This window comes from Capra hircus, chromosome 6, assembly GCF_001704415.2.
Source record: "Capra hircus breed San Clemente chromosome 6, ASM170441v1, whole genome shotgun sequence".
In the NCBI taxonomy this organism is placed as follows: domain Eukaryota; kingdom Metazoa; phylum Chordata; class Mammalia; order Artiodactyla; family Bovidae; genus Capra; species Capra hircus.
In genome coordinates this window covers 85548480-85574604 of record NC_030813.1, presented here as the reverse complement: position 1 = coordinate 85574604, position 26125 = coordinate 85548480, and the positions used below count along the sequence as shown (strand labels likewise).

Sequence of the window (26125 nt, the reverse complement as noted above, 5' to 3'; positions counted from 1 at the left end):
GGGTCTCCTGCAATGGAGGTGGATTCTTTACCAGCTGAGCTACCAGGGAAGCTCTATAGCCTTGGACAATTTACTTAACCTTTCTGAGATAGCATTCTCATCTGCAAATGTATACATATTACTTTAGTTACCATGTATCAGAGTCAAATGATACAAGTAAAGAGCTCAGCAATGGCAAAAGATACATATAGTCAATGATTTGTAAAGACATACACACACACATCTCTAATGTGCTAAAAGGGAACCTCCAATTTAAATCATTTTTAATTTGCCTATTAACCAATGATTTCAGGTCATATTCTGTACTCTGAAATGGTTAACATGAAAAAAATAGAATCATTCTTAGTTCAGGCACATTGAGAAAAGTGTGTGACTCATAACTCTAAACTCTCACATAACAAAGACTGTTTTCTTTACAGGAGTTCGAAGAGTTTGTTCAAAGTTCTGGAAAAAATGGAGTCGTGGTGTTTACTCTGGGATCAATGGTCAAAAACCTCACAGAAGAAAAGTCTAAAATGATTGCATCAGCCCTTGCCCAGCTTCCACAAAAGGTCAGATATTTATATTTTTTGAGGGAGGGGCAGCTATTTTAGAATCTAGGAAAAACTCTTTAGTTAAAAAGTGTGCTTTAAAATGTAGAAGTTATTGGTACTGTTATTGTCAATTTAACTGAGATATTAAAAAAAGTATTAACTGTGAAAGCGACATATGTAATTGCTGTCCTGGCATTGCTAGCAGGAAAACACATTGCAGAATTTTCTTTAAACAATAAGCTAATACTGAATCATTCACCACTGTTAATCAGTAAGCTTTGTGCTTAGATTTTAAACCTTCCATGTAATCTAACATTGTTTTGTTGTTTGTATTGTTTTATTTTAATATGAGGCATATATACAAGTTACAACTGCCATGATTGAGAATAAAATAATATTTATTTTAAATATTTTGAATGTTTATTTTTAATATTTTAAAATATTTATTTAAATATTTTAAAGACTACAATATTTTAAATTGTAGTCTTGATTCACAGGATGCCTTGGACTATATTTTCTTATAATTAATGGGTTTGGGTCAATCAGGACCTGGTTGATCCTTGAAGTAACAACATAGATTCTTGGAATACTCCTAAGCAATGATTCTTCTATTTACATAATTGAAAACTTTAATAACATTAATTCAATAAAGATTTATGTAGTTCACCCTATGATGTTACCCTAATTATAATTTTTATTGATACTATTCTAGGTTATAACTGAATAATATTCTTCTTAAACTCCCAAAGACATTTTTCCCCCTAGCTTTAGTGAAAACAGAGAATTACCTGTAATGTTAAGTTACAAATGCTCGCAATAATTATTGTAGTCATAGCCAAATTACTTTCAAAAATTGTTTTGTGGAAGTAATATCTTCTAAATATTTAATGTAAAACAGCATCTTCATAACAATATTGAATTGTATTAAAATATACAATGCTTAGGGGTTAAACCAGGGCAGAATCTGAAGCACCAAGACCTCACTCTCTGCATAAACAAAATTGTTTCAGCAAAAGCTATCTGAAGTAACCATATTTGAACTCAGGACTCCTAAGTACCTGCAACTCACAGTGGAAAGACTGGGTGGAAATTGTGGTTAATTTCAGTCAATTTCAGGCCTTCCAGTCATCACCCAGCCTCACAGTAGCCAACATGCCTGTACCCCTGGTGTGATTTGTGGCACCATGAGAGGCAACAGAGACTTTAACCTCCAAATACTGTGTGTCTGAAATTTAATTGCTGACTACTGCCTGTGATAATTGAGGTGAGGCACAAAATTTGACCACAGTCATTTCAATCTTCATTAGAAGGTGCAATTTCCAGGAACTTTAAAGGATAAGCTTATTTTTTCCAATTTCCCATTTTTGTCCAATTGGGAGCAAGTCACTGAGTTAGGCCTTCAAAAAACAACCTCACACAGTGGAATTTAGAAAGCTGTATGCAGGTCCATGAAAAGGTAATGGTTCATAAAATATTTAGAAGGCCTAAAGCTTTAACCTCAGGCTGTTTCCTGGCAAAGAAAAATGCTTCAATAGTCAAACAAACAAATATACAAAGCAAACCCTACCAAAGGGACAAATCAGATTTCCAGAGTTAGAATCTTATTTAAAAATTCAATGTACACATCTCAACCAATATTACAAGACATAGAAAGTTAGATGAAAATATAGCCCAATAAAAGGAATGAAGGGGGAAAAAAAGAAATAATATAAATTGAGAAAAACAATTTCTGAGGGACGCTAGATTTTGGAATTACTATAAACAAATACTTTAAAAACTCTGTCCTAAAGATGGACAAAGAAACAAAGGAAGACAATGATAAAGAGAAGAAAATGATACAGGGACAAAAGGAGATACTGGCAAAGAGAAAGAAATTATTTTTAAAAGAATCAAAAAGAAATTATAGAACTAACAGTTACAATAACTAAAGTGAAAAATCCATGGAAGGGGTACTAAATCAGACATGAGTCAAAAGCATGAGCAAATGTTCAGCTCAGTTCAGTTCAGTTGCTCAGTTGTGTCTGACTCCCTGTGACTCCATGGGCTGCAGCAGGCCAGGCCTCCCTGTCCATCACCAACTCCCAGAGTTTATTCAAACTCATGTCGATTGAATCAGTGACGCCATCCAACCATCTCATCCTCTGTTATCCCCTTCTCCTCCTGCCTTCATCTTTCCAAGCATCAGGGTCTTTTCAAATGAGTAAGCCTTTCGCATCATGTGGCCAAAGTATTGGAGTTTCAGCTTCAACATCAGTTCTTCCAATGAACACTCAGGACTGATTTCCTTTAGGATGGACTGGTTGGATCTCCTTGTAGTCTAAGGGACTCTCAAGAGTCTTCTCCAATACCACAGTTCAAAAGCAACAATTCTTCGGCACTCAGCTTTCTTTATAGTCCAACTCTCACATCCATACATGACCGCTGGAAAAACTATAGCTTTGATTAGATGGAACTTTGTTGGAAAAGTGATGTCTCTGCTTTTTAATATGCTGTCTAGGTTGGTCATAACTTTCCTTCCAAGGAGTAAACATCTTTTAATTTCATAGCTGCAGTCACCATCTGCAGTGATTTTGGAGCCCCCAAAATAAAGTCTGCCACTGTTGCCACTGTTTCTCCATCTATTTGCTATGAAGTGATGGGACCAGATGCCATGATCTTCATTTTCTGAATGTTGAGCTTTAAGCCAACTTTTTTCTCTCCTCTTTCACTTTTTCATCAAGCGGCTCTTTAGTTCTTCTTCACTTTCTGCCATAAGGGTGGTGTCATCTGCATATCTGAGGTTATTGATATTTCTCCCAGCAATCTTGACTCCAGCTTGGGCTTCATCCAGCCCACCTTTTCTCATGGTGCACTCTGCATAGAAGTTAAATAAGCAGGGTGACAATATACAGCCTTTACATACTCCTTTTCCTATTTGAAACCTGTCTGTTGTTTCAAGTCCAGTTCCAACTGTTGCTTCCTGACCTGCACACAGGTTTCTCAAGAGGCAGGTCAGGTGGTCTGGTATTCCTGTCTCTTGAAGAATTTTCCACAGTTTATTGTGGTCCACACAGTCAGAGGCTTTGGCATAGTCAATAAAGCAGAAATAGATGTTTTTCTGAAACTCTCTTGCTTTTTCAATGATCCAGCAGATGTTGGGAATTTGATCTCTGGTTTCTCTGCCTTTTCTAAAACCAGCTTGAACATCTGGAAATTCATGGACCACTTATCGTTGAAGCCTGGCTTGGAGGATTTTGGTCATTACTTTGCTAGCGTGTGAGATGAATTCAATTGTGCAGTAGTTTGAGCATTCGTTGGCATTGCCTTTCTTAGGGATTGGAATGAAAACTGACCTTTTCCAGTCCTATGGCCACAAGTGAGTTTTCCAAATTTGCTGGCATATTGAGTGTAGCACTTTCACAGCAACATTTTAGGATCTGAAATAGCTCAACTGGAATTCCATCACCTCCACTAGCTTTGTTCGTAGTGATGCTTCCTAAGGCCCACTTGACTTCACATTCCAGGATGTCTGGAATGCAAATGTTAACTGGGGACTGGAATGCAAAAGTAGGAAGCCAAGAAACACCTGGACTGACAGGCAAATTTGGCCTTGAAGTACAGAATGAAGCAGGGCAAAAACTAATAGAGTTCGCCCAAGAGAACGCACTGGTCATAGCAAACACCTTCTTCCAACAACACAAGAGAAATCTCCACATATGGCTATCACCAGATGGTCAACACTGAAATCAAATTGATTATATTCTTTGCAGCCAAAGATGGAGAAGCTCTATGCTGTTGCTAAATCTCTTCAGTCATGTCCAACTCTGTGAAACCCCATAGACGGCAGCCCACCAGGCTCCCCTGTCCCTGAAATTCTCTAGGCAAGAATACTGGAGAGGGTTGGCATTTCCTTCTTCAATGAGAAGCTCTATACAGTCAGCAAAAGCAAGACTGAAAGCTGACTGTGGCTCAGATCATGAACTCCTTATTGCCAAATTCAGACTTAATTTGAAGAAAGTAGGGAAAACCACTAGACCATTCAGTTATGATCTAAATCAAATTCCTAATGATTATACATTTGAAGTGTGAAATAGATTTAAGGGACTAGATCTGATAGACAGACTGCCTGATGAAAAATGGATGGAGATTTGCGACATTGTGCAGGAGACTGGGAGCAAGGCCATCCCCAAGGAAAAGAAACACAGAAAAGCAAAATGGGTGTCTGAGGAGGCCTTAGAAATAACTGTGAAAAAAAAGAGAAGCCAAAAGTAAAGGAGAAAAGGAGAGATATACCCATTTGAATTCAGATTTCCAAAGAATAGCAAGGAGAGATAAGAAAGCCTTCCTCAGTGATCAATGCAAAGAAATAGAGGGAAACAATAGAATGGGAAAGACTAGAGATCTCTTCAAGAAAATTAGAGATACCAAGGGAACATTTCATGCAAAGATGGGCTCAATAAAGGCCAGAAATGCTATGGACCTAACAGAAGTAAAGAATATCAAGAAGAAGTGGCAAATGTTAATAAAGAATAATTGAAATTATCAAGTTTGAGGAACAGAAAAAGAAAAAAATGAAGAAAAATGAACAAAGCCTAAAAGTTGTGAAGATCCATCCTGTGAATTAGCATATTTACTGAGGGAGTCCCAGAAAGAGAGAAATAAGGAGATAGCATACTAAAATAAATAATGGCTTAAAATAGCCCCAATTTAATAAAGGTATGAATCTATACGGAGCTTCCCAGTTGGTGCTAGTGGTAAAGAACCTGTCTGCCAAAGCAGGAGATTTAAGAGCTGTGTGCTCAATCCCTGGATCAGGAAGATCTCGTGGAGGAGGGCACAAAACCCACTCCAGTATTCTTGCCTGGAGAATCCCATGGACAGAAGAGTTTGGCAAGCTATAGTCTATCGGGGTCGCAAAGATTCAGACATTATTGAAGCAGCTTAGTATGAATGAATTCACACCTCCAAGACGCTTAATGAACTTCCAGTTGATAAACTCAAAGCAACCTACATTAAGACATATTATAAGCAACTTCTTGAAAGCCAAAGATAATGAGTAAGTATTGAAAGTAGCTAGGAAGAAAGAATTCATTACATATATGGTATCTTTAACACAGTGATCAGCCAATTTCTAATCAGAAACCTTGGAAAGACAGTAAGTTGTTAAATTCAAAGTGTTGAAAGACAAAATTGTCAACAGAATTTTATATGATGAAAATGTCCTCAAAGCTGAAATACAAATTAAGATATTCCCAGAAAAGAAAAGTTGAAGAACATCATTAACATTAGATTTTCCCTGTAAAAAGTGCAAAAGGAAAACTTTCTGGTCGTAATAAAAGTCTGCTAAACAGTAACACAAAACTATATGAAGAAATAAAGATCTGCAGTGATGTGAAATTGCAGTAAATTCAGTTATAAAAGTTAGCATTTTTGTAGTTCTGGCTGTATATCTAACTTTTAAAAATCTCAAAAATTTAATATTTAAATGTTCATAAACAATTATGTAGTTAGGAACACAATGCATAAATATATAAATTATGATAACAGCAAAAGAAAGGATGAATCTATAAAGAAGAGGAGCTATTTTCTGCTGTTGGATCAATAGGTCAAGGAATAAGGCATGAGAGTAATTAGAAAATATCTTTTTAAATGAATGAAAACACAAGAGACAAAAAATATATGGTGAGAAAGGAGGGCCATAGAAAAAATTTTAATTATCGAATTTGAATTTTAGTAATTAAGTAGTGTTCAACTCTTTTGGAACCCCATGGACTATAGCCCACTAAGCTCCTCTGTTCATGGGATTTTTCGCAAGAATGCTGGAGTGGTTGCTGTTTTCTACTCCAGGGGATCTTCCCAACTCAAGGACTGAACCCATGTCTGCTGCATTGACAGGCAGATTCTTTACCATTGAGCCATCAGGGAAGCCCTCATAACTTTATGTAACTACATTGAAACATAGGAAAGATCTAAAACAAGCAGCCTAAGATTATACTTTAAAGAACTATAAAAAGAAGGCTAGCTGAACCAAAGCAAAGAAATAATGATTATTAGATCAGAGATAAACAAAAATAGGTTAAAAATAAAACAGGGATAATCAATAAAATAAAAAGCCAGTACTTTAAAAAAGTCAGCAAAATTATCAAAATTTAGCTAAACTGGAAAAGAGAAAAAAGAGAGTTGATGCAAAAAATTAAAATTAGAAATGATCCTAGATAAAAAGACTATGAGAGAATATAATGGCAGTGTGGCTCATACCACACTGAGTAGAGTAGAAAGACCCCAGCTTACCTTTTTCCTTAGGCACACTAAAATAGATCCTATTTACAAAGTAATTATTGATGAGAACAAGCAGAAGACAGGCTGTAAAGATCTACACCTAAAGGCATAAAGAAGGAACTACAATTAGATAAGAAGGATGGAGATTGAATACAATCAAGACTCATATCCCCAAGTAGGCTAATTAGCAGAGGTGGTTCCCAAAGACTGAAAGGTTTGAGCCCAGTCCTGGACTCCTTGGCCTAGGTATTCTGTGCTCAGAATTTAATCCCCTCAGAGCACTGACTTTGAAGGCAAGTAGGTATTACTTTCAGAGGAGCCAGTGGCTCACAGCAGTCAATCTGATCTCAGGGAAATTTAGCAGGCAGTGGCTTGAAGCAGGGTGTCAATTCCTTAACCAGATATTGAAACCAGGTCTAGGCAGTGAGAGTACTGAGCTATTAGACTGTGAGGGCCAGTAGCAAGTGAAAAGGCCCTGTCTTCTTAGCTTTGTAAAAATGAATTTCAACAAAGAGACAGAAATTAGTGAAACAAGTGAAGTGTTTATTGGGAGAAAAAAGAAGAGTACTTGTGAACAGACACACATGGGCAGGTTCAGAGAGAGAGTTGTGATTTGTGGTAGCTTAAATCACTCTATGGATCATTTCTTTCCAAATTTCATCTGGCTGATATTGCTTTACCTGGCTCTGAGTTTTATTGGTATAACTCAGAGTCTTCCCCTGTGTATGCATGCATCGCTTAGCTAGGATGGATTCCATCTCAGAGGCCTGTGGGAAGGTTTATACTACCTATTATGGGGTGGCACTCCGTTCCTTTTTGACCCCTAAGAAGACTCTCTGCACATGTGTGATGGAAAAGGTCTCCTTGACCTCAAGAATGAAAAATCTGTGGTCTCTTTATATGAGCAGAACTGAGCTCCTCTCTGCCCCGTATCATTTTTATCTCGGATTATTGGTCCACAGGGGACAGACTTCAACTGCTCAGCCCGGGGCCCATCTCTCTGCTGCCTCAAACCCATAACAGAAAGATGCATGTAGCCCAAACACGGGCACCCCAGTAGCTAACAACAAGACACTGGCTTGTCTGCTTTGTAAAAATGAAGAGGTAACCAGAGGAGGGTACACTGCTTGGATGCACAGGATATCTCCTACAAAAGGTCTCTTCTCCAAGATCAAGCAAGGTAACCAAACTATAAGTTACATAAAATAAAACAGAAAGTAAGGTGTCATAAGGTGATAGAAGAATATGGTCAAGTGGAACAACAATATAAAACTCCAGAAAAAAAGAACTAAGTGAAATGGAAGCAGGCAATCTGCCTGGTGGAGAGTTCAATTATTATGGTTGTAAAGATTTTCAAAGAACTTGGGGGAAGATTGGATGAACAGAGTGAGAAGTTAGAAATTTTTAACAAAGAGAAAATATGAAGCACCACTAAATAGAGATGAAGAATATAAAAACTGACATGAAAAATACACTAGAAGGAAAAAACAGTATATCAGATAATGTAGAGAAACAGGTCAGTGAGCAAAAAGATAAAGTACTGGAAAACACTGAAGCTGAAAAGAAATAAAAAAAAAAAGAAATGAGGGCAGCTTAAGAGACCTGCATGACCGCATCAAGCACACTACATTAGTATTATAGGGGACCTGAAGAAGAGGGAGAAAGGGGCAAAGAATGTATTTGAAGGTGTAACTACTAACCTGCAAAAGGAAACAAGCATCCAATCATAGGAAGCAGAGACAATCTCAAACAGGACCAGTTCAAAAAAGACCACATTAAGACACATTGCAATTAAAATGGAAAAAAATAAAGATAAAGAAAAAAATGTAAAGCAGCAAGGGAAAAGAAACAAGTTATGTACAAGAAAACTCCCTTAAGACAACAGCTGATTTTTCAGAAGAAACTGTAAAGGCCAGAATGGAGTAACTTGACATATTTAAAATGATGAAAGGAAAAACCTACTACCAAGAATACTCTATATAGAAAGGTTCTCATTCAGATTTGATGGTGGGATCAAAAATTTTGCAAGCAAGCAGAAGCTAAAGGAGATGGGAGCCACCGAACCAGGTTTACAGAAATGTTAAGAGAACTTCTTTAAGTGAGAAAGAAAAGGTCAAAACTGGAAACATGAAAATTACAAAAGGAAAAATCTCATTGATGAAGAGAAATTTACCACAGTGCTAGTAAATCAGCAAGGTATAAGGCTAGCTGCTGCTGCTAAGTTGCTTCAGTCATGTCCGACTCTGTGCGACCTCATAGACGGCAGCCCACCAGGCTCCGCCGTCCCTGGGATTCTCCAGGCAAGAACACAGGAGTGGGTTGCCATTTCCTTCTCCAGTGCATGAAGGAAGGTTAAAAGACAAAAGTAGTACCATTAAGTATACTCATAATAAGTAGTTAAGGATACACAAAACAAGAAGACTTAAAATATGATATCAAAAGCAATAAGTGTGGTGAGAGGAGTAAAAACACAGGTTCTTAAAATGCATTTGCACTTAAGAGGTCAGCAACTTAAGATAATCATATATTTTACATATATTTGTATGTATTTTGCCAAGTACAGTGTGGGGAATGACTGTGTAATATCTTCACATGTTGTAACTACATCTATCATAATGATCACTTTGAAATATATAGAAATATCAAATCAATATGTGGTCTAACAGAAACTAACATAGTGTTGTAGGTCAATTCTACTTCAAAACAACAGCAACAAAAAATTACAGAAATTCATAGAAAAACAGATCAGATTTTTGGTTACCAGAAACATGGGATTGGGGAAGGGGCAATAGAAGGAAGGTAGTAGGTTTAAACTTCCAGTTACAAGATAAATACCAGGATGCCATATACATTAAAAACTTAATTAACACTAAGTGAAGTCGCTCAGTTGTGTCTGACTCTTTGCGATCCCATGGACTGTAGCCTACCAGGCTCCTCCATCCATGGGATTCTCCAGGCAAGAATACTGGAGTGGATTGCCATTGCCTTCTCCAAGGAATCTTCCCAATCCAGGGATTGAACCCAGGTCTCCCACATTTCAGGCAGACGCTTTAACCTCTGAGCCACCAGGGAAGCCCTGCTGTATGACATACACAGAAACTGTCAGGAGAATAACTTCCTGATTTCTCATCTGAGGATTTTTTTCTATTTAATTTTATACATATATAAGCTGATAGATATTCACTAAGCTTATTGTGACAGTCATTTCCTAATATATGTAAGTTGAATCATTATGCTGTACAACTTAAGCTTACACAGTGCTGTTATGTCAATTATATCACAACAAAACTGGAGGAAAAAGTGATATAAAAATTGCACAGCAAAATTAAACAAACTAGAGGTCATGGATAAATATCTTGAAAAACTCAATTTACTTAAGGTGATTTTTTTCTCTTATTTATAATAATTTATTTTTACAGTAATATTGAATTACTTTGATTATTCATTTATATAATAGTACTAACTCTCAATATTATGTTTTTATTACCACATCTGCTTTTACTGTCTTAGTAGAAATCTGACAAAATGGTTGAATCAGAATGTGACAATTGAACATGTCCTATTCAATTACACCTGAAATACCCCTGAAATATTCCCAGTGAAATGTGTTATGCAAATCTGCACCATAAAAATCTATAAATGTCAAATTATACACTTTTTTAAAAAAAAGGTTGGCAATATTAATATAAGAATTTAAAAATTTCTCTTCCATTTTTATTAAATGTTATTTAACTCTTTAACTGTCTTTTGAACCTTCTGAAAAATGTGTTGTATAAAAATCACACACTTCCAATCATCTATAATTGCATGTATATGACCCAAGAATCATTAAATTAATAAATTTTTAAAAAATTACACAAATTTTAAGGGTTAGTTTCTATTTATAGTTACCACAAACTATTGGCTGTGTTCCCCATGTTGTACAATACATCTTTGAGCTTATCTTATACTCAATATTTTGTGCTTCCTACTCCCTTACACTTATATTAACCTTCTTCCCTTCCCCATTGGTAGCTACTAGTTTCTTCTCTATATCTGTGAGTCTGATAAAAAAAAAAAAGAAATAGATTATTTCAACAGACATATCAAATTCAGAGATTGAATTATAAATTATAATAAAAAATCTCTCCTAGAGGAAAAATCCAGGACAGATCACATCACTAGTAAAGTCTACCAGACTTTTAAACAATAAAATTAGTTAATCACTTCCAAGTTTTCAAAAAATTTTAAGGGAACACTAAATAATTCTGTGAGACCAGATTCACCCTGATACAAAAGCCACATAGAGACATCACATAACATAAAATTATAGACCATGATCAGTTTTAAATGTAAATATTAAGATACTTAAGAAAATATTTGCAGATCAAATCCAGTAGAATATTGAAAAAGAGTATTCACCATAATGAAATGGTATTTAATTTCCTTACATGAGGATGGTTAAGCAAAAGTAAATCAATCAGTATAATAACTTGATATGAGTGTAATGATCATACTCAGAGTTATAGAGAAGAAAATAGTGGCTACCAGTGGGGAAGGGCAGAAGGGTAATATATGTGTAGGGGAGAAGGAAGCACAAAATATTGGGTATAAGATAAGCTCGGGGATGTATTATACACCATCAGGAACATAGCCAATACTTTCTGACAACTATAAACGGAAAGTAACCCTTAAAATTTGTATGGTTTTTTAAAAGTTAATTAATTTAATGTTATTTGGTTTGTAGACATATTATGAATGACTGGAAATGTGTAATTTTTACAGTAACACATTTTTCAGAAGATGAAAGAGACAGTTAAAGAGTTAGGTGACATTCAATAACAAGGGGGATAAAAAAACCCAAAACAAACAATCATTACAAGCTACACATTAAAGAAAGCTGACAAAACCCAATTTCTCTCATGGTAAAAATTCTTAAGAAACTAGGAAGAGTGAAAAAAACCCTCAACATGATACAGAGTATTAAAAAAAAAAAATCTAGTATCAAGCTCAATGATGGAACCTGAAAGCTTTCCTCCTAAGATCAGGAAAAATACAAGAATGACTACTTGCACTGCTGCTATTTACCTTTTACTAGAAGTTCAGCATGGAAATGACACAAGAAAAAGAAATGAGAGGCTTTCATGCACATTAGAATGAGAGGTAAAACAATGTGTATTTGCAGATGACATGATCTTATACATAAAAAATCTCCAAGAACTCACAAAAAGCTACTAGGGCTAAAAACCAAATTTAACGAAAGTGTAGAATACAAGATTCACACACAAAAATCAGTTTTTCTTATTATGCACACAGTATCAATGAGCACACTGAAGGTGAAATTTTAAAACTTTCTTTACAAGAACAATGAAACAATTTAAATACTTAAGAATGAATCTGACTGAGGAAGTTACATATTTGCGTGTGGAAAAATATAAAACATTATCATTGTAAGGAATTAAAGAATGCCTAAATACATGGAAAGCCATCCTGTGTCCACGGATAGGAACATTTAGCATGTTAAAATGTCAACACTATCCAAAGTAATCTATGGATTTATTAAATACCTATCAAAACTCTTTAACAGCCTTTTTTGTCAGAAATGAAATATCCAATTAACAACCTCATATGGAATTTCAAGAACCACAAATAGACAAACAATATTGAAAAACAAAAAAGTGAAAGGACCCATATTTTCAAACATTGTAATTAGAAACATTATAAACCAACAGTAAATTAACAGTGTGGTATTAGAAGGGTAGATTCTTTCCATGGAATTCTCCAGGCAAGAATCCTGGAATGAGTTGTCATTCCCTTCTCCAGGGGATCTTCCCAATCCAGGGATCTATCCTGGGTTTCCCACATTGCAGGCAGATTCTTTACCATCTGAGCTACCAAGGAAGCCCATGGGCTGTGGAAAACATTTTGTGTTTTCTCAGGAAGTTAAACATGAGTATATCATACAAACCAGTCATTCTAATTCTGGCTATATATCCAAAAGAATTGAAATCATGGGCTCAAACAGCTATTTGCATTCCAGTAGTCACAGCAACATTATTCACAATCATGAAATGACTGGATAAAATGTGACATATACACACAAAGAAATATTATCCACCTTTTAAAAGAAGGAAATGCTGGTATGTTACAATATGTACGAACTCTGGGACATAACATTAAGCGAAATAATGTTAAGTCAGAAAGTAATGCATGATTCCACTTAAATTACCAGAGTAGTTAAATCTGCAGAGACAGAAAATAGAATAGAGGTCACCAGGGGTTATGAAGTGAAGGGAATAGGGAGTCACTGCTGAATGATACAGAGTTATATAGGGATAATGAAGACATTTGGGATATTGATGGTGCTGATGGTTTCACAACATTGTGGATTATAATGCCTAATGTAAGTTCTAGTCATACAATACCTTAAAATTATAAATATCATTATATATATTTTATTATAATAAAGACAATACTCGATTCTATGTCACTACCAAGTATATAACAAAGTGCTAACAAGCTCTTAGGTTAATAACATCCATCCCCTTTACCTCTGAAAATTTTGTTGTGAAATTCCCTTTACCAGAATAACCTAGAAATGCCAATACATAATTGTTTCAGCTAAAGATTGTCTTTTTTTCCTTCATCTTTTAAGTGAGAATTAACCTGTTAGTATATAGATTAGGATTATTGTAAGCATTTGAAAATATGATTGTAATGTCAATGGTTTAGAAACATTCATTACTTAATCACTAGGGCCTCATTGCTTGTGTAATATCTGGAGGCATTAAATCTGATTAATTCTAAGTTAACTGCCTCCTTCTGATAGGATATGGTTCCAAAAATCTTCAAATGAAATAAAGACACTTGCCTTAACAGGTTCTGTGGAAATATGGAGGAAAGAAACCAGAAAATTTAGGAGCCAATACCCGGATATATGAATGGATTCCACAGAATGATCTTCTGGGTAAGACCAAAGAGAAGAAAATCAAACAGAAAAAATAAGAGATAATCTGAATGATTACTCAATAATAAATAAAAAATTTGCATTCAAAATAAGAAATAAAAACCTCGATGGCTTCTTCACATTTCTTCTGGAGTTTGTTAAAGAAAAAATTATCCATGACACTTGTTAAAGACTAAACTGAAGTGAAGTGCAGTGAAAGTTGCTCAGTCGTGTCCAGCTCTTTAATACCCCATGGACTATACAGTCCATGGAATTCTCCAGGCCAGAATACTGGAATGGGTAGCCTTTCCCTTCTCTAGCGGATCTTCCCAACCCAGGGATTGAACTAGAGTCTCCTGCATTGCAAGTAGATTCTTTACCAAGAATCCTGAGCTATCAAAAAAAGCCCCAAATGACTGGAAGCCCTAAAAGACTGTAAAGAACACTTTATCCAAGACCATCAGGATTAATACTACTGCAATAGACTTTCACAGCAAATCAGAGATTGGACTCAATCTGAGTCAAAAAGGAAAAGTGGAAAATTTATAGATAAAGTACAGAGTGGATGGTCATTAGATGAAAAATTAATAAGAGTAAGCATCACAGACAAGGGGGGGATTCTGGCAAAAACAACTGAATCAGATTCTTGCTGAAGGCAGGCCAGAGTGATCAGGTATCAAATAGGGGGATGGTGAAGGATGAATCAACAATCAGAGAGGTGATCAAATATCAAGCTTTCAAGAGTCTAGGGAAACTGACTTCATAGGATGCTTGCTAAAATTAGGTAATGCAGAGAGAAAAAAGAAACCCCCAAACCAGGACCTAGTTGAGAAGAGAGTTCAGAGGAGCCTGACTAGACTTTGGTCAAGGATAGAATCTTTTTCAAGCTCTAACATAAATATGGATTTTATAATTCTTCCGCTTATGATATAATCTCTGCCTCTCCAGGATCAGGGTAAAGGAAAGTACCTTTAGATAAGGCTCTCATTACTTTTTGTATAGAATATGGCAACACCTTCCCAACTCTCTGTATCCATTTTCTCCTCTGTATCCATCCTCCTCTCTGCATGTTCCCTGCAGTAACTATTAAGGGGGAAAAAATCTGGTAAACCATTTCATCATCTAGCATATTACAAATGGCTCCAGATTACTATAAAATTACATGCACAACTGTTTTCTTAAACAGGTAGTTAATGAACTTGCCTTGGTCTATCTTTCTATCCTGTGCTGCCAACATTCTCACATTGAAACCCTGCATATCTCTCCGCCCATGTCCCATTCACAGAAGCATTTTTTCTTAAATCCCTTGATCCTGTTTATTACAGTATCATCATCCCAATTACTTGTCCAATGGCAGGTACTCTCCATCATTTAACTCTGCACAAATTTTTCAGAGGTTTATGGAATGACCCACTTGCTGAAATCACTAATTGCTGCTTAGCCTGGAATAATCAATTGCTATTTTCTTTAGCACCTATAGGAATCTATATATGGCTTCATTGTACACAATCACATAGAAGATGCTACCTAACTGAATTAATTATTTATAAAGATATTATGGCTTTCTATTTCTAAAACTCTTTCAATTTAGAATACTGATTTTTTTTTTTTCTTTTAAGGTCATCCCCAAACCAGAGCTTTTATCACTCACTGTGGAACCAATGGGGTCTATGAAGCTATCTACCATGGGGTCCCTATGGTGGGAATCCCCCTGTTTGGTGATCAGTATGGTAATGTTGCTCGTGTTAAAGCCAAAGGAGCAGCTGTTGAATTAGACTTGCAGAGAATGACGAGTTCCGATCTGCTTAACGCTTTGAAGGCAGTTATTAACAACCCTATGTGAGTATAAAGTATACAGTTTTCTGAGAAACATTGGTATTTTAAAAGGAATAATTGTTTCATTCAGTTTAATTCAATACTTTTATATAATTACCAGGACATATCTAACATCAAATAAATTATTGCCATATACTTTTCAAATTCTATGAAAATATTTACCTATTGTTATGGGAGAATAGATTTCATCCTCAAAGAAATGCTAAATTTATTTAAAACAGATAAACTAGTTTTAAAGAGTCACACATACTTTTGCTAATATTATTTTTTGTTCATGTGTATGCTCAGTGCTGAGTCATGTCAGCTATTTTGCAACCTCATTGACTTTAGTCCACCAGTCTCCTCTGTCTGCGGGATTCTACAGGCAAGAAGACTGGAGTGAGTTGCCATTTCCTTCTCCAGGGGAAATGGAGGTTTTTATATATAAAAACCTATATAATCCAGGCGATCTTCCTGACCCAGGGATCCAACCCACATCTCCTGCATTGGCAGGCATATTTGTCACCACTGAGCCACCTGGGAAGCCATTTATTATGTCTTTAAAATTACAGATATTACTACTATAAAGAATTTAGGCAATGTGACAGAAATACAGGGAAATAAAGTTGAAAAAATCACATAGCTCCCTTCAGGTATCTATAACCTATTACCAGTATAGAAATATTACTTCAGATATTTCTTTGTACTAATTTATAAAGAGAAAAGAAAAAATGTATAAAAATGGGACCAGGCTACATTTTGGGACTTCCCTGGTGGCTCAGATGGTAAAGAATCTGCCTGCAATGCAGGAGAGGTTCGATCCCTAGGTCAGGACGATATCCTGGAGAAGAAAATGGTCACCTACTTCAGTATTCTTACCTAGAGAATTCCATGGACAGAGGAGCCTGGAGACTTACAGTCCATGGGATTGCAAGAGTTAGATACAACTGAAGCAACTTTGCACAGTATGCTTGGTATATCTATTCCTGAATGGCTTGTTTTTATTAATTTTTTATCTGACAATTTTTTTTTCTGTGTCTCAGAGCTATTGTTTTTTCCTTGTTTTCCTGAGATATATCTAGAGGTATTTATTCATTAAATTCTTGTAATTAAGAAAGACCTGTCTTTTTTTTTTTTTTTTAAACCAAATGGTGACAGGGTTTTGCATACTTTTTTTATTTTGGCTCACAATTCTGTTTCTCAGAACTTTCTACATATATTTCATTATTTTTGTACAATTTAATGTCCTGTACGCTCTATCAATGATAAGTGCACTTCAGTGTGGGAGAATAACCTTCCTCCTCCATCTCCTTCACAAACCCAAAGGAATACTTCCTCTAAGTGAGCCATTAAAAACTCTAAACCTAGAGCCTATTTTACAAAGAGAAAGAACTCAGAAAGAGAAAAACAAATGTATTAACTCATATATACAGAATCTGGAAAAATGGTACTGATGAACCTGTTTACAGGGGAGGAATAGAGATACAGATGTAGAGAGGATGGTATTGTGGACTCAGCAGGGGAAAAAGAGGGTGGGACAAATTGAGAAGAGTAGCCTTGACATACTTTCCCTTTTCACTTTCACGCATTGGAGAAGGAAATGGCAACCCACTCCAGTGTTCTTGCCTGGAGAATCCCAGGGACGGGTGAGCCTGGTGGGTTGCCGTCTATGGGGTCACACAGAGTGGGACACGACTGAAGCGACTTAGCAGCACAGCAGCAGCATTGACATACCATCGACTTACTCTCAGCCCCTACTCCTTGCCCAGAGGATCACATCAAGTTTCTTGTTTTCATCTGGAATGTCAGGGCCATGAAAATCTCAGACTGAAATCTTTCCTGCTGCTGTTGAAAACTAGCTTCTTTTAGCACTAATACTGAACTGGGGAGAGGGAAGGGGAGTACAGGAAGAGTTATTTTCTCATAGCTCTGTCCCTTAAATGCTGCGTCTGTCACTATTATGTTCCCAGCACCACATTCAGCAAAAGATAAAAATTCTGTATTCTCAAATTACATATTCTACATTCTTCTTTCTGAATCTTTATGCTACTTCCAGTTAGAAATTCTCCCCTACCTCCAATTATTGTAGAGACTGTGAAATATCCAACAAATTTCAGTTAATAAACTACCATATCTAGAATATCTCGAGTAAAAAAATCTTTTATGTATATTCTGTGCTGTTGGAGATATCATTTATGACATAATATATTCATAATTATGTAATATACTTTTAATAGTATATAACAATTTTAGGTATATCATTTCCTTAACAAAATTTTCAAGTGGCTCTCTATATATTTAATCCTTAGCTATAAAGAGAATGCTATGGAGTTATCAAGAATTCACCATGATACACCGGTGAAGCCCCTAAAACGAGCAGTCTTCTGGATTGAGTTTATCATGCGTCACAAAGGAGCCAAGCACCTTCGACCAGCCTTCCATGACCTCACCTGGTACCAGCACCACTCTTTGGATGTGATTGGCTTCCTGCTAGCTTGTGTGGCAACTGTTATATTCCTGGTCACTAAATGTTGCCTGTTTTGTTGCGGGAAGTTTGGTAAAATTTCAAAGAAGAAAAAGAGAGAGTAGTTTTTTTTTTTTTTTTAACAATTGGATTAGAAACCTTGATGCAATCCATCTGAATTACACCAGGCACTGATTTGAACAGATTCCTACTCTCTTGGGTTCTTGTCCATTCCTCAGCTTATTGAGTCGAAGTTCAAACTCTCACTCCAAAAATATGCCACATGATTTATAATTATGGTTTAAAAGAATCTTTTCTTTAAAAAGAGAGGATAAACAAATAAACATGTAAAAGTTGGTACCATTAACGATGTAGTGGTTTACTTCATTCATTGCTTTCAGTTCAATCAGTTGAGATGCTTGTTGGAGGCTTTATGAACATAACAAGTAATTCTATTTTCAGTACTAACCATATTGAATATTTCCTTAATATCTGACATGATTTTGGGTTCCATATTCTAAAGGAACTAGACAAGGAGTAATGTAGAGCACATTCTAGTCAGAGCTTTCCTTCCAGTCAGGATGATCAGGAAGCTCGTAGGGTTTCTACTCATCTGTAAAGCACATTTTACACCATCAATTTTCTTTCATATCATACGTTAGGTGTTGTCCCTCTTGAAATTCAAAGCTTTGCTTTGTATTTGATTTGAAGATTGCCCTTCACTTGGATATTAGTAATGATAATGTTCATTTGATAATAATAATAGTACTTAATTTGTATTGTAACACTTTATAGCTTCAGAGAACTAGTGATTATCATATATTAACATGGTTGTTGGTATGATGGAGCAAAAGCAAATGACTGGAATTCAATACCTGTCGTTTCAAAGTAACAATTTTTTAAACATTTATTTTAATTTATTTATCTTTCACTGTGTTATGTCTTCATTGCTGCACATGGGCCTTCTCTAGGTGTGGTGAGCAGGGGCTCCTCTAGTTGCAGTCTGTGAGCTTTTCATTGAGGTGGTTTCTTTTACTGCAGAGCACAGGCTCTAGGATATGTGAGTGTCAGCAGTTGTAGCTTGTGGGCTCTAGAGTGGGAGTTCAGTAGTTTTATTGAACAGGCTTAGTTGCCTGTGGCAGGTGAGCTCTTCCTGGACCAGGGATTGAACTCATGTCTCCTTCAGTGGCAGGTGGATTCTTAACTACTGGACCAACAGGCAAGCCCTAAACTAATTTAATTTAAAAATTTTTTTTCCTATATTAATTTTACTTAGAACATATACATTTGGAGAGAAGAAGCAAATTTCTTAGAGCTGCACTGCAGATTCATTGGGGAAAATGCATTTCTCAGAAATACTATTTGCTATGGGGAATGATTTCTCCATCTAAAGAGAAACTCAGTGGGTTTTCTCATTTCTTCCTTCACTTCCATCACTTCCCCTGGTCTTCTCATAAATGGTCCTTTGATCACTATTTACAAGCACAAGTACTTAGGCTTCTTACTAAGTAGCATCTGCTGGAAATCTGCAGTAAGCTTGAAAACACAGCTTGAATTTCAATAAAAAGAGGTATCTCTTAAAAAAAAAAAAAGAACATTCCCTTTCTTTCTTCTCTAATCATACAGGATGAGTTTTGGGGGGTCTGGACAATATTTTGAATTCCACCCAATTCTCCCCTTTAAAAAAGATGTCTCTAACATTCTTTTCTAAAAGTCTATCTCCAAAAAGTTATTTAACATAATACACGGTTGGATGGCATCATTGACTCAATGGACATGAGTCTGAGTAAACTCTGGGAGTTGGTGATGGACAGGGAGGCCTGGGGTGCTGCAGTCCATGGAGTCACGAAGAGTCGGATGCGACTGAACTGAACTGAACTGATATCAACCAGATTTAGTAATGATTTATCATAAACTTTTATATTAATATCTCAGGCAAAATCGACCTTAAATTACAATCTCAGAATAAATATTAGTTTATCAGATTAGTCCAAGAACATAAAAATATATTAGAATGAATATAGAATTATCTTAAAGAAAGTTATCTTAAAGAAAGTATCCAACACTTTGGACCCTGCGGACTGTAGCCTGCCAGGCGCCTCCATCCATGGGATTTTCCAGGCAAGAATACTGGGGAGGATTGCCATTTCCTCCTCCAGGGGATCTTCCCAACACAGGGATTGAACCCGGATCTCACGCAGCACAGGCAGACTCCTTACTGTCTGAACCACCAGGGAAGTAGGACAAATATGGATGATTTGGGCATTTTTCAGTTTTACTACAGGAATAGTGGCACAAATAAGAACAAGGTAACCATAAATTTATTCTTCAATGGGGAATTAACTATAAAAAATATATCAGAAAATTATTTATTCTTAATTTTATGAGTTTGAAATAATTATTATACTTTAAGATATAGAGTTTAAAAAACATAAACACTAATGTTGCTTGTTTTAAGACCTAATTCATGTAATCAAAGCAGTAATTTATCATAGTGCTAAAGCATTTTTTCTGACAGTAAGATAATGTCCTTTTCTATAATACTCTTTCAGTTCAGTTCAGTTCAGTTCATTTCAGAGGCTCAGTCATGTCCGACTGTTTGTGACCATATGAATTGCAACACACCAGGCCTCCCTGTCCATCACCAACTCCTGGAGTCTACCCAAACCCATGTCCATTGAGTCAGTGATGTCATCCAGCCATCTCATCCTCTGTCGTCCCCTTCTCTTCCTGCCCCCAATCCCTCCCAGCATCAGAGTCTTTCCAGTGAGTGAAGTCTTCTCATGAGGTGGCCAAAATATTGGAGTTTCAGCTTCAACATCAGTCCTTCCAATGAACACCCAGGACTGATCTCCTTTAGTCCAAGGATCTGGTTGGATCTCCTTGCAGTCCAAGGGACTCTCAAGAGTCTTCTCCAACACCACAGTTCAAAAGCATCAATTCTTTGGTGCTCAGCTTTCTTCACCATGCAACTCTCACATCCATACATGACTACTGGAAAAACCATAGACTTGACTAGATGGACCTTTGTTGGCAAAGTAATGTCTCTGCTTTCAAATATGGAGCCACCCAATATGGGTGTGTCAAGGTGGAGAGGTCTGACAGAATGTGGTCCACTGGAGAAGGGAATAGTAAACCATTTCAGTATTCTTGCCTTGAGAACCCCATGAACAGTATGAAAAGGCAAAAAGATAGGACACTGAAAGATGGACTCTCCAGGTCAGTAGGTGCCCAATGTGCTAGTAGAGATCAGTGGAGAAATAAATCCAGAAAGAATGAAGGAATGGAGCCAGATCAAAAACATTACCCAGTTGTGAATGGGACTGGTGATAGAAGCAAGGTCCAATGCTGTAAAGAGCAATATTGCATAGGAACCTGGAATGTTAGGTCCATGAATCAAGGCAAATTAGAAGTGGTCAAACAAGAGATGGCAAGAGTGACTGTTGACATTCTAGAAATCAGCGAACTAAAATGGACTGGTGCTGGGGTCCAGCCCCAGTGGATCCAGGGTAATTCGAAGGGAGATGGAATCGGCGTCCTAGGAAAAAACTTATTTAATTACAGATATAGAAAGAGATTAGAAACGGATAGTGTAGTAGGAAATATTAGAGGAGAAAAAGAGGCTGAATAACTTGGTTTACGTGGAATACCAATAAAACTCCAAGACAAGGAATTTGCACCATCTACGTTGGGCCACCGGTGCCTATTTGAATATTGGAGGGTGCCCCACCTTGGGCTCCCTCTCTCATGGATCTTAGAAGCCAGGGCAAGTAAATAGACATGATGAGCACCCACGCTCCAGACGGGAATTCAGCCAGAAAAATGGGGAACAAGAAATAATGACACGGGGGAATCAGTCTTTCCAGAAATTGATCCAATTTCTTTCTTTTTTAGGTTTGCTTATATACCTTTTGTTACACATAGAGACAAATGGAAATTTTAAAGTCACACAGGGGTCAGCAGTCCTGACCTTGATCAAAATCAGGTGCTTCACATAAATGTATAAAAAAAGGACTTAGGGGTTTTACATTATCTTCTGGCCATGAGGCCTGCTGACATTTTACGATCCTTTCTTTCTGATAACCAAAACACTTATTTTTTTCCTAGGGTGATTTTTCTTAAACCAGGCGTCACCCTCTGAAGGTACCAGATAAAGTTGCATTCCTATAAGGTGAGGGTGTAGTGGGTTACAACTAAGAAAGGAATTTATTTAACCTAAGGTTAACATGATTAATCTTAAAGGTTAATACTTATTTCTCCTATATGCTAGTTATATTTATTATAAGGGCAGGGAATATGGAGATTTAGCAGCAAACATCAGCCCAACAAATGAAAAACCTTCACCAATGTGCCCCTTAAGATCTATTTAGTCTTAAGATGGTGATAAAGTTAGATTTTTACATAGCAAAGACACAGTGATTTATAACAAAGTACAATGATCTATAACAAAAGAGAAAATTCATTAACTTAAAAAGTCTAGTATTGTTAACATCAAAAACTGCTATATTTCCTTTTCTATATTCCAAATACATTAATATATTCCCAGGTGCCTAAGGATATGGAGGCCTAGCAGCAGTCATTGACTCAACAATGAGAAAAGCCCTATGCTAATTAAGATTTTCAAAATACTCCAAACTCTCTCTGCTGTTTATGGTTGAGAGGTAGTAAACAATCATGTAGGTGCAGGAGTGTGGATAATCCTGTCACACAAGCTAGTCTGCCATCAGAGAGATCTGACCTGAGACACACTTTTCACGCCCAGGAATTTTTACTGGCTGGAGCTGCAAGTTTACTCTTTCTCCGAGAGAACCAGTGGGGAATAGCACCCCCTCCATAAAGTCAGAGGTGTAGGTGGGAGCATAAAACAGTAAAGTAGGCACTCTGGTTTTGGGAGTAGATGCTTGGGAACAGGGGGTTTCCCGAGGCTCGATCCCGCCTTTACTTATGCTGAAGCCTTCTTCCTCATGACCTTTGCCATGGGCGGAGTTCTTCACGTTGGCTCCCGGCAGACTGGAATGGGTTAATTTAACTCAGATGACCATTATATCTACTACTACTGTGGGCAAAAATCCCAGAGAAGAAATGGAGTAGCCTTCATGGTCAACAAAAGAGTCCGAAATGCAATACTTGGATGCAAACCATTCAATATAACAGTAATCCAAGCCTATGCCCCAACCAGTAATTCTGAAGAAGCTGTAGTTGAATGGTTCTATGAAGACCTAGAAGACCTTTTAGAACTAACAACCAAAAAAGATGTCCTTTTTATTATAGGGGACTGGAGTGCTAAAGTAGGAAGTCAAGAAACACCTGGAGTAACAGGCAAATTTGGCCTTGGAGTACGGAATGAAGCAGGGCAAAGGCTAATAGAGTTTTGCCAACAGAACACACTGGTCATAGCAAACACTCTCTTCCAACAACACAAGAGAAGACTCTACACATGGACATCACCAGATGGTCAACACTGAAATCAGATTGATTATATTCTTTGTAGCTAAAGATGGAAAAGCTCTATATGGTCAGCAAAAACAAGACCAGGAGCTGACTGTGGCTCAGATCGTGAACTCCTTATTACCAAATTCAGACTTAAATTGAAAAAAGTGGGGAAAACCACTAGACCATTCAGGTATGACCTAAATCAAATCCCTTATGATTATACAGTGGAAGTGAGAAATAGACTTAAGGGCCTAGATCTGATAAACAGAGTGCCTGATGAACTATGGAATGAGGTTCATGACATTGTATAGGAGACAGAGATTAAGACCATCCCCATGGAAAAGAAGTGCAAAAAAGCAAAATAACTGTCTGAGGAGGGCTTACAAATAGCTGTGAAAAGACGAGAAGTGAAAAGCAAAGGAGAAAAGGAAAGATATAAGCATCTGAATGCAGAGTTCCAAAGAATAGCAAGGAGAGATTAAAAAAAAAAAAAAAAGCCTTCCTCAGTGATCAATGCAAAGAAACAGAGGAAAACAACAGAATGGAAAAGACTGGAGATCTCTTCAAGAAAAATAGAGATACCAAGGTTACATTTCATGCAAAGATGGACTTGAAAAAGGACAAAAATGGTATGGATCTAACAAAAGCAGAAGATATTAAGAAGACGTGGCAAGAATACACAGAAAAACTGTACAAAAAAGATCTTCAGGACCCAGAGAATCACGAAGGTGTGATCACTCACCAGACATCCTGGAATGTGAAGTCAAGTGGGCCTTAGAAAGCATCACTATGAACACAGCTAGTGGAGGTGATGGCATTCCAGTTGAGCCATTTCAAATCCTGAAAGATGATGCTGTGAAAGTGCTGCACTCAATATGCAAGCAAATTTGGAAAACTCTTCAGTGGCCACAGGACTAGAAAAGGTCAGTTTCCATTCTAACACCAAAGAAAGGCAATGCCAAAGAATGCTCGAACTACCACACAATTGCACTCATCTCATACACTAGTAAAGTAATGCTCAAAATTCTCCAAGCCAGGCTTCAGCAGTACGTGAACCGTGGACTTCCAGATGTTCAAGCTGGTTTTAGAAAAGGCAGAGGAACCAGCGGTCAAATTGGCAACATTTTATGAATCATCGAAAAAGCAAGAGAGTTCCAGAAAAACATCTATTTCTGCTTTTTGACTATGCCAAAGCTTTTGACTATGCCAAAGCTTTTGACTATGCCAAAGCTTTGACTGTGTGGATCACAATAAACTGTGGAAAATTCTTAAATAAATCGGAATACCAGACCACCTGACCTGCCTCTTGAGAAACCTATATGCAGGTAGGGAAGCAACAGTTGGAACTGGACTTGGAACAACAGACTGGTTTCAAATAGGAAAAGGAGTACGTCAAGGCTGTATATTGTCACCTTGCTTATTTAACTTATATGCAGAGTACATCATGAGAAACACTGGGCTGGAAGAAGCACAAGCTGGAATACGACTGCAGGGAGAAATATCAGTAACCTCAGACATGCAGACGACTCCACTGTTATGGCAGAAAGTGAAGAGGAACTAAAAAGCCTCTTGAAGAAAGTGAAGGAGGAAAGTGAAAAACTCTCCTCTTAAAACTCAACATTCAGAAAACTAAGATCATGGCATCTGGTCCCATCACTTTATGGGAAATAGATGAGGAAAGAGTGGAAACAGTGTCAAATTTTATTTTGGGGGGCTCTAAAATTACTGCAGATGGTGATGCAGCCATGAAATTAAAAGACGTTTGCTCCTTGGAAGGAAAGTTATGACCAATAATACTCTTTAAAAATGATAATTGAATCTTTCACCATTTTATGCCAAAATCAAGATGTCTTGCATAATATAAAATTATGTTAACATAAAGGAGCTTAAGTAATTCACGGTTTAGGTACTTTATTTCTGAAATTTCTCAATTTTTTTCAAAAAAGCTACTCTGATAAATAAGTGAATCTATTCTATTTTATAGAAACTGGAACTTCTCTTAAACACTAATATTTGCCTTTTTAAATCATCTATACATCATTTGATTAAATAAACAATATGCTAATAATTTTAGGTATGCAGAGGCTAAGCCTTTGTAACATGCTTTACTTTTCCAGTTTAGTTTTAATAGGCATTTTTTCCCCTGCATTTTTATGACATCTGGGTTTCCTAGTCTTTTATAATAACATATTCTAAAATACTTTGTATTTAAACTAGTTACATCTCATACATCATTATGTTAGGAAATCCTGCTCAAATTTCTTCCATATCAAGACTTAATTTAAAATAAAAAATTTTAAATTATCACAGGTATATGCAAATATTTTGTACATATGTGCGTATATATATGAACACAATGTCAAGTTCTATGTGTCATAAATAAAAAATAATCCATGAAATTCTATGCTTTGCTTTCTAAACGTGGCTGTCTTTTATGGTGAAGGAGGTATTTGTTTTGGCTATATTCAAAATATTTTAGCAAAAATAATGATTCATCTGTAATCTCAGATCTAACATTATCCATATATTTATGAGGATATCAACTATAATATTTTAAAAAGTAGTACAGTTGGGGCTTAAAATAATATGCTCTCTATGGAGCAGGGAAACATCAGTTCTGCAATTCACATTGGATTGCCACTGACCTTTTGTTTCTCAATTTTGTGTCCTCCCTAGGTTCTTTGCTTCTGAATCCCA

The 26125-nt window shown here is 36.6% G+C and overlaps 1 protein-coding gene across 3 annotated transcripts in view; it reads left to right on the top strand.

Moving 5' to 3' along the window:
* The window catches only part of LOC102183140 (UDP-glucuronosyltransferase 2A1), a 32679-nt gene extending 14317 nt beyond the window's left edge, over positions 1-18362 (top strand). For all 3 annotated transcript variants that reach the window (XM_005701541.3, XM_018049528.1, XM_018049527.1), the window contains exons 3-6: positions 420-551; positions 13650-13737; positions 15336-15555; positions 17841-18362. In XM_005701541.3, the coding sequence (XP_005701598.2) occupies positions 420-551; positions 13650-13737; positions 15336-15555; positions 17841-18120 (720 nt within the window). In that variant the 3' untranslated portion in view covers positions 18121-18362. The remainder of the gene's footprint in view (positions 1-419; positions 552-13649; positions 13738-15335; positions 15556-17840) is intronic.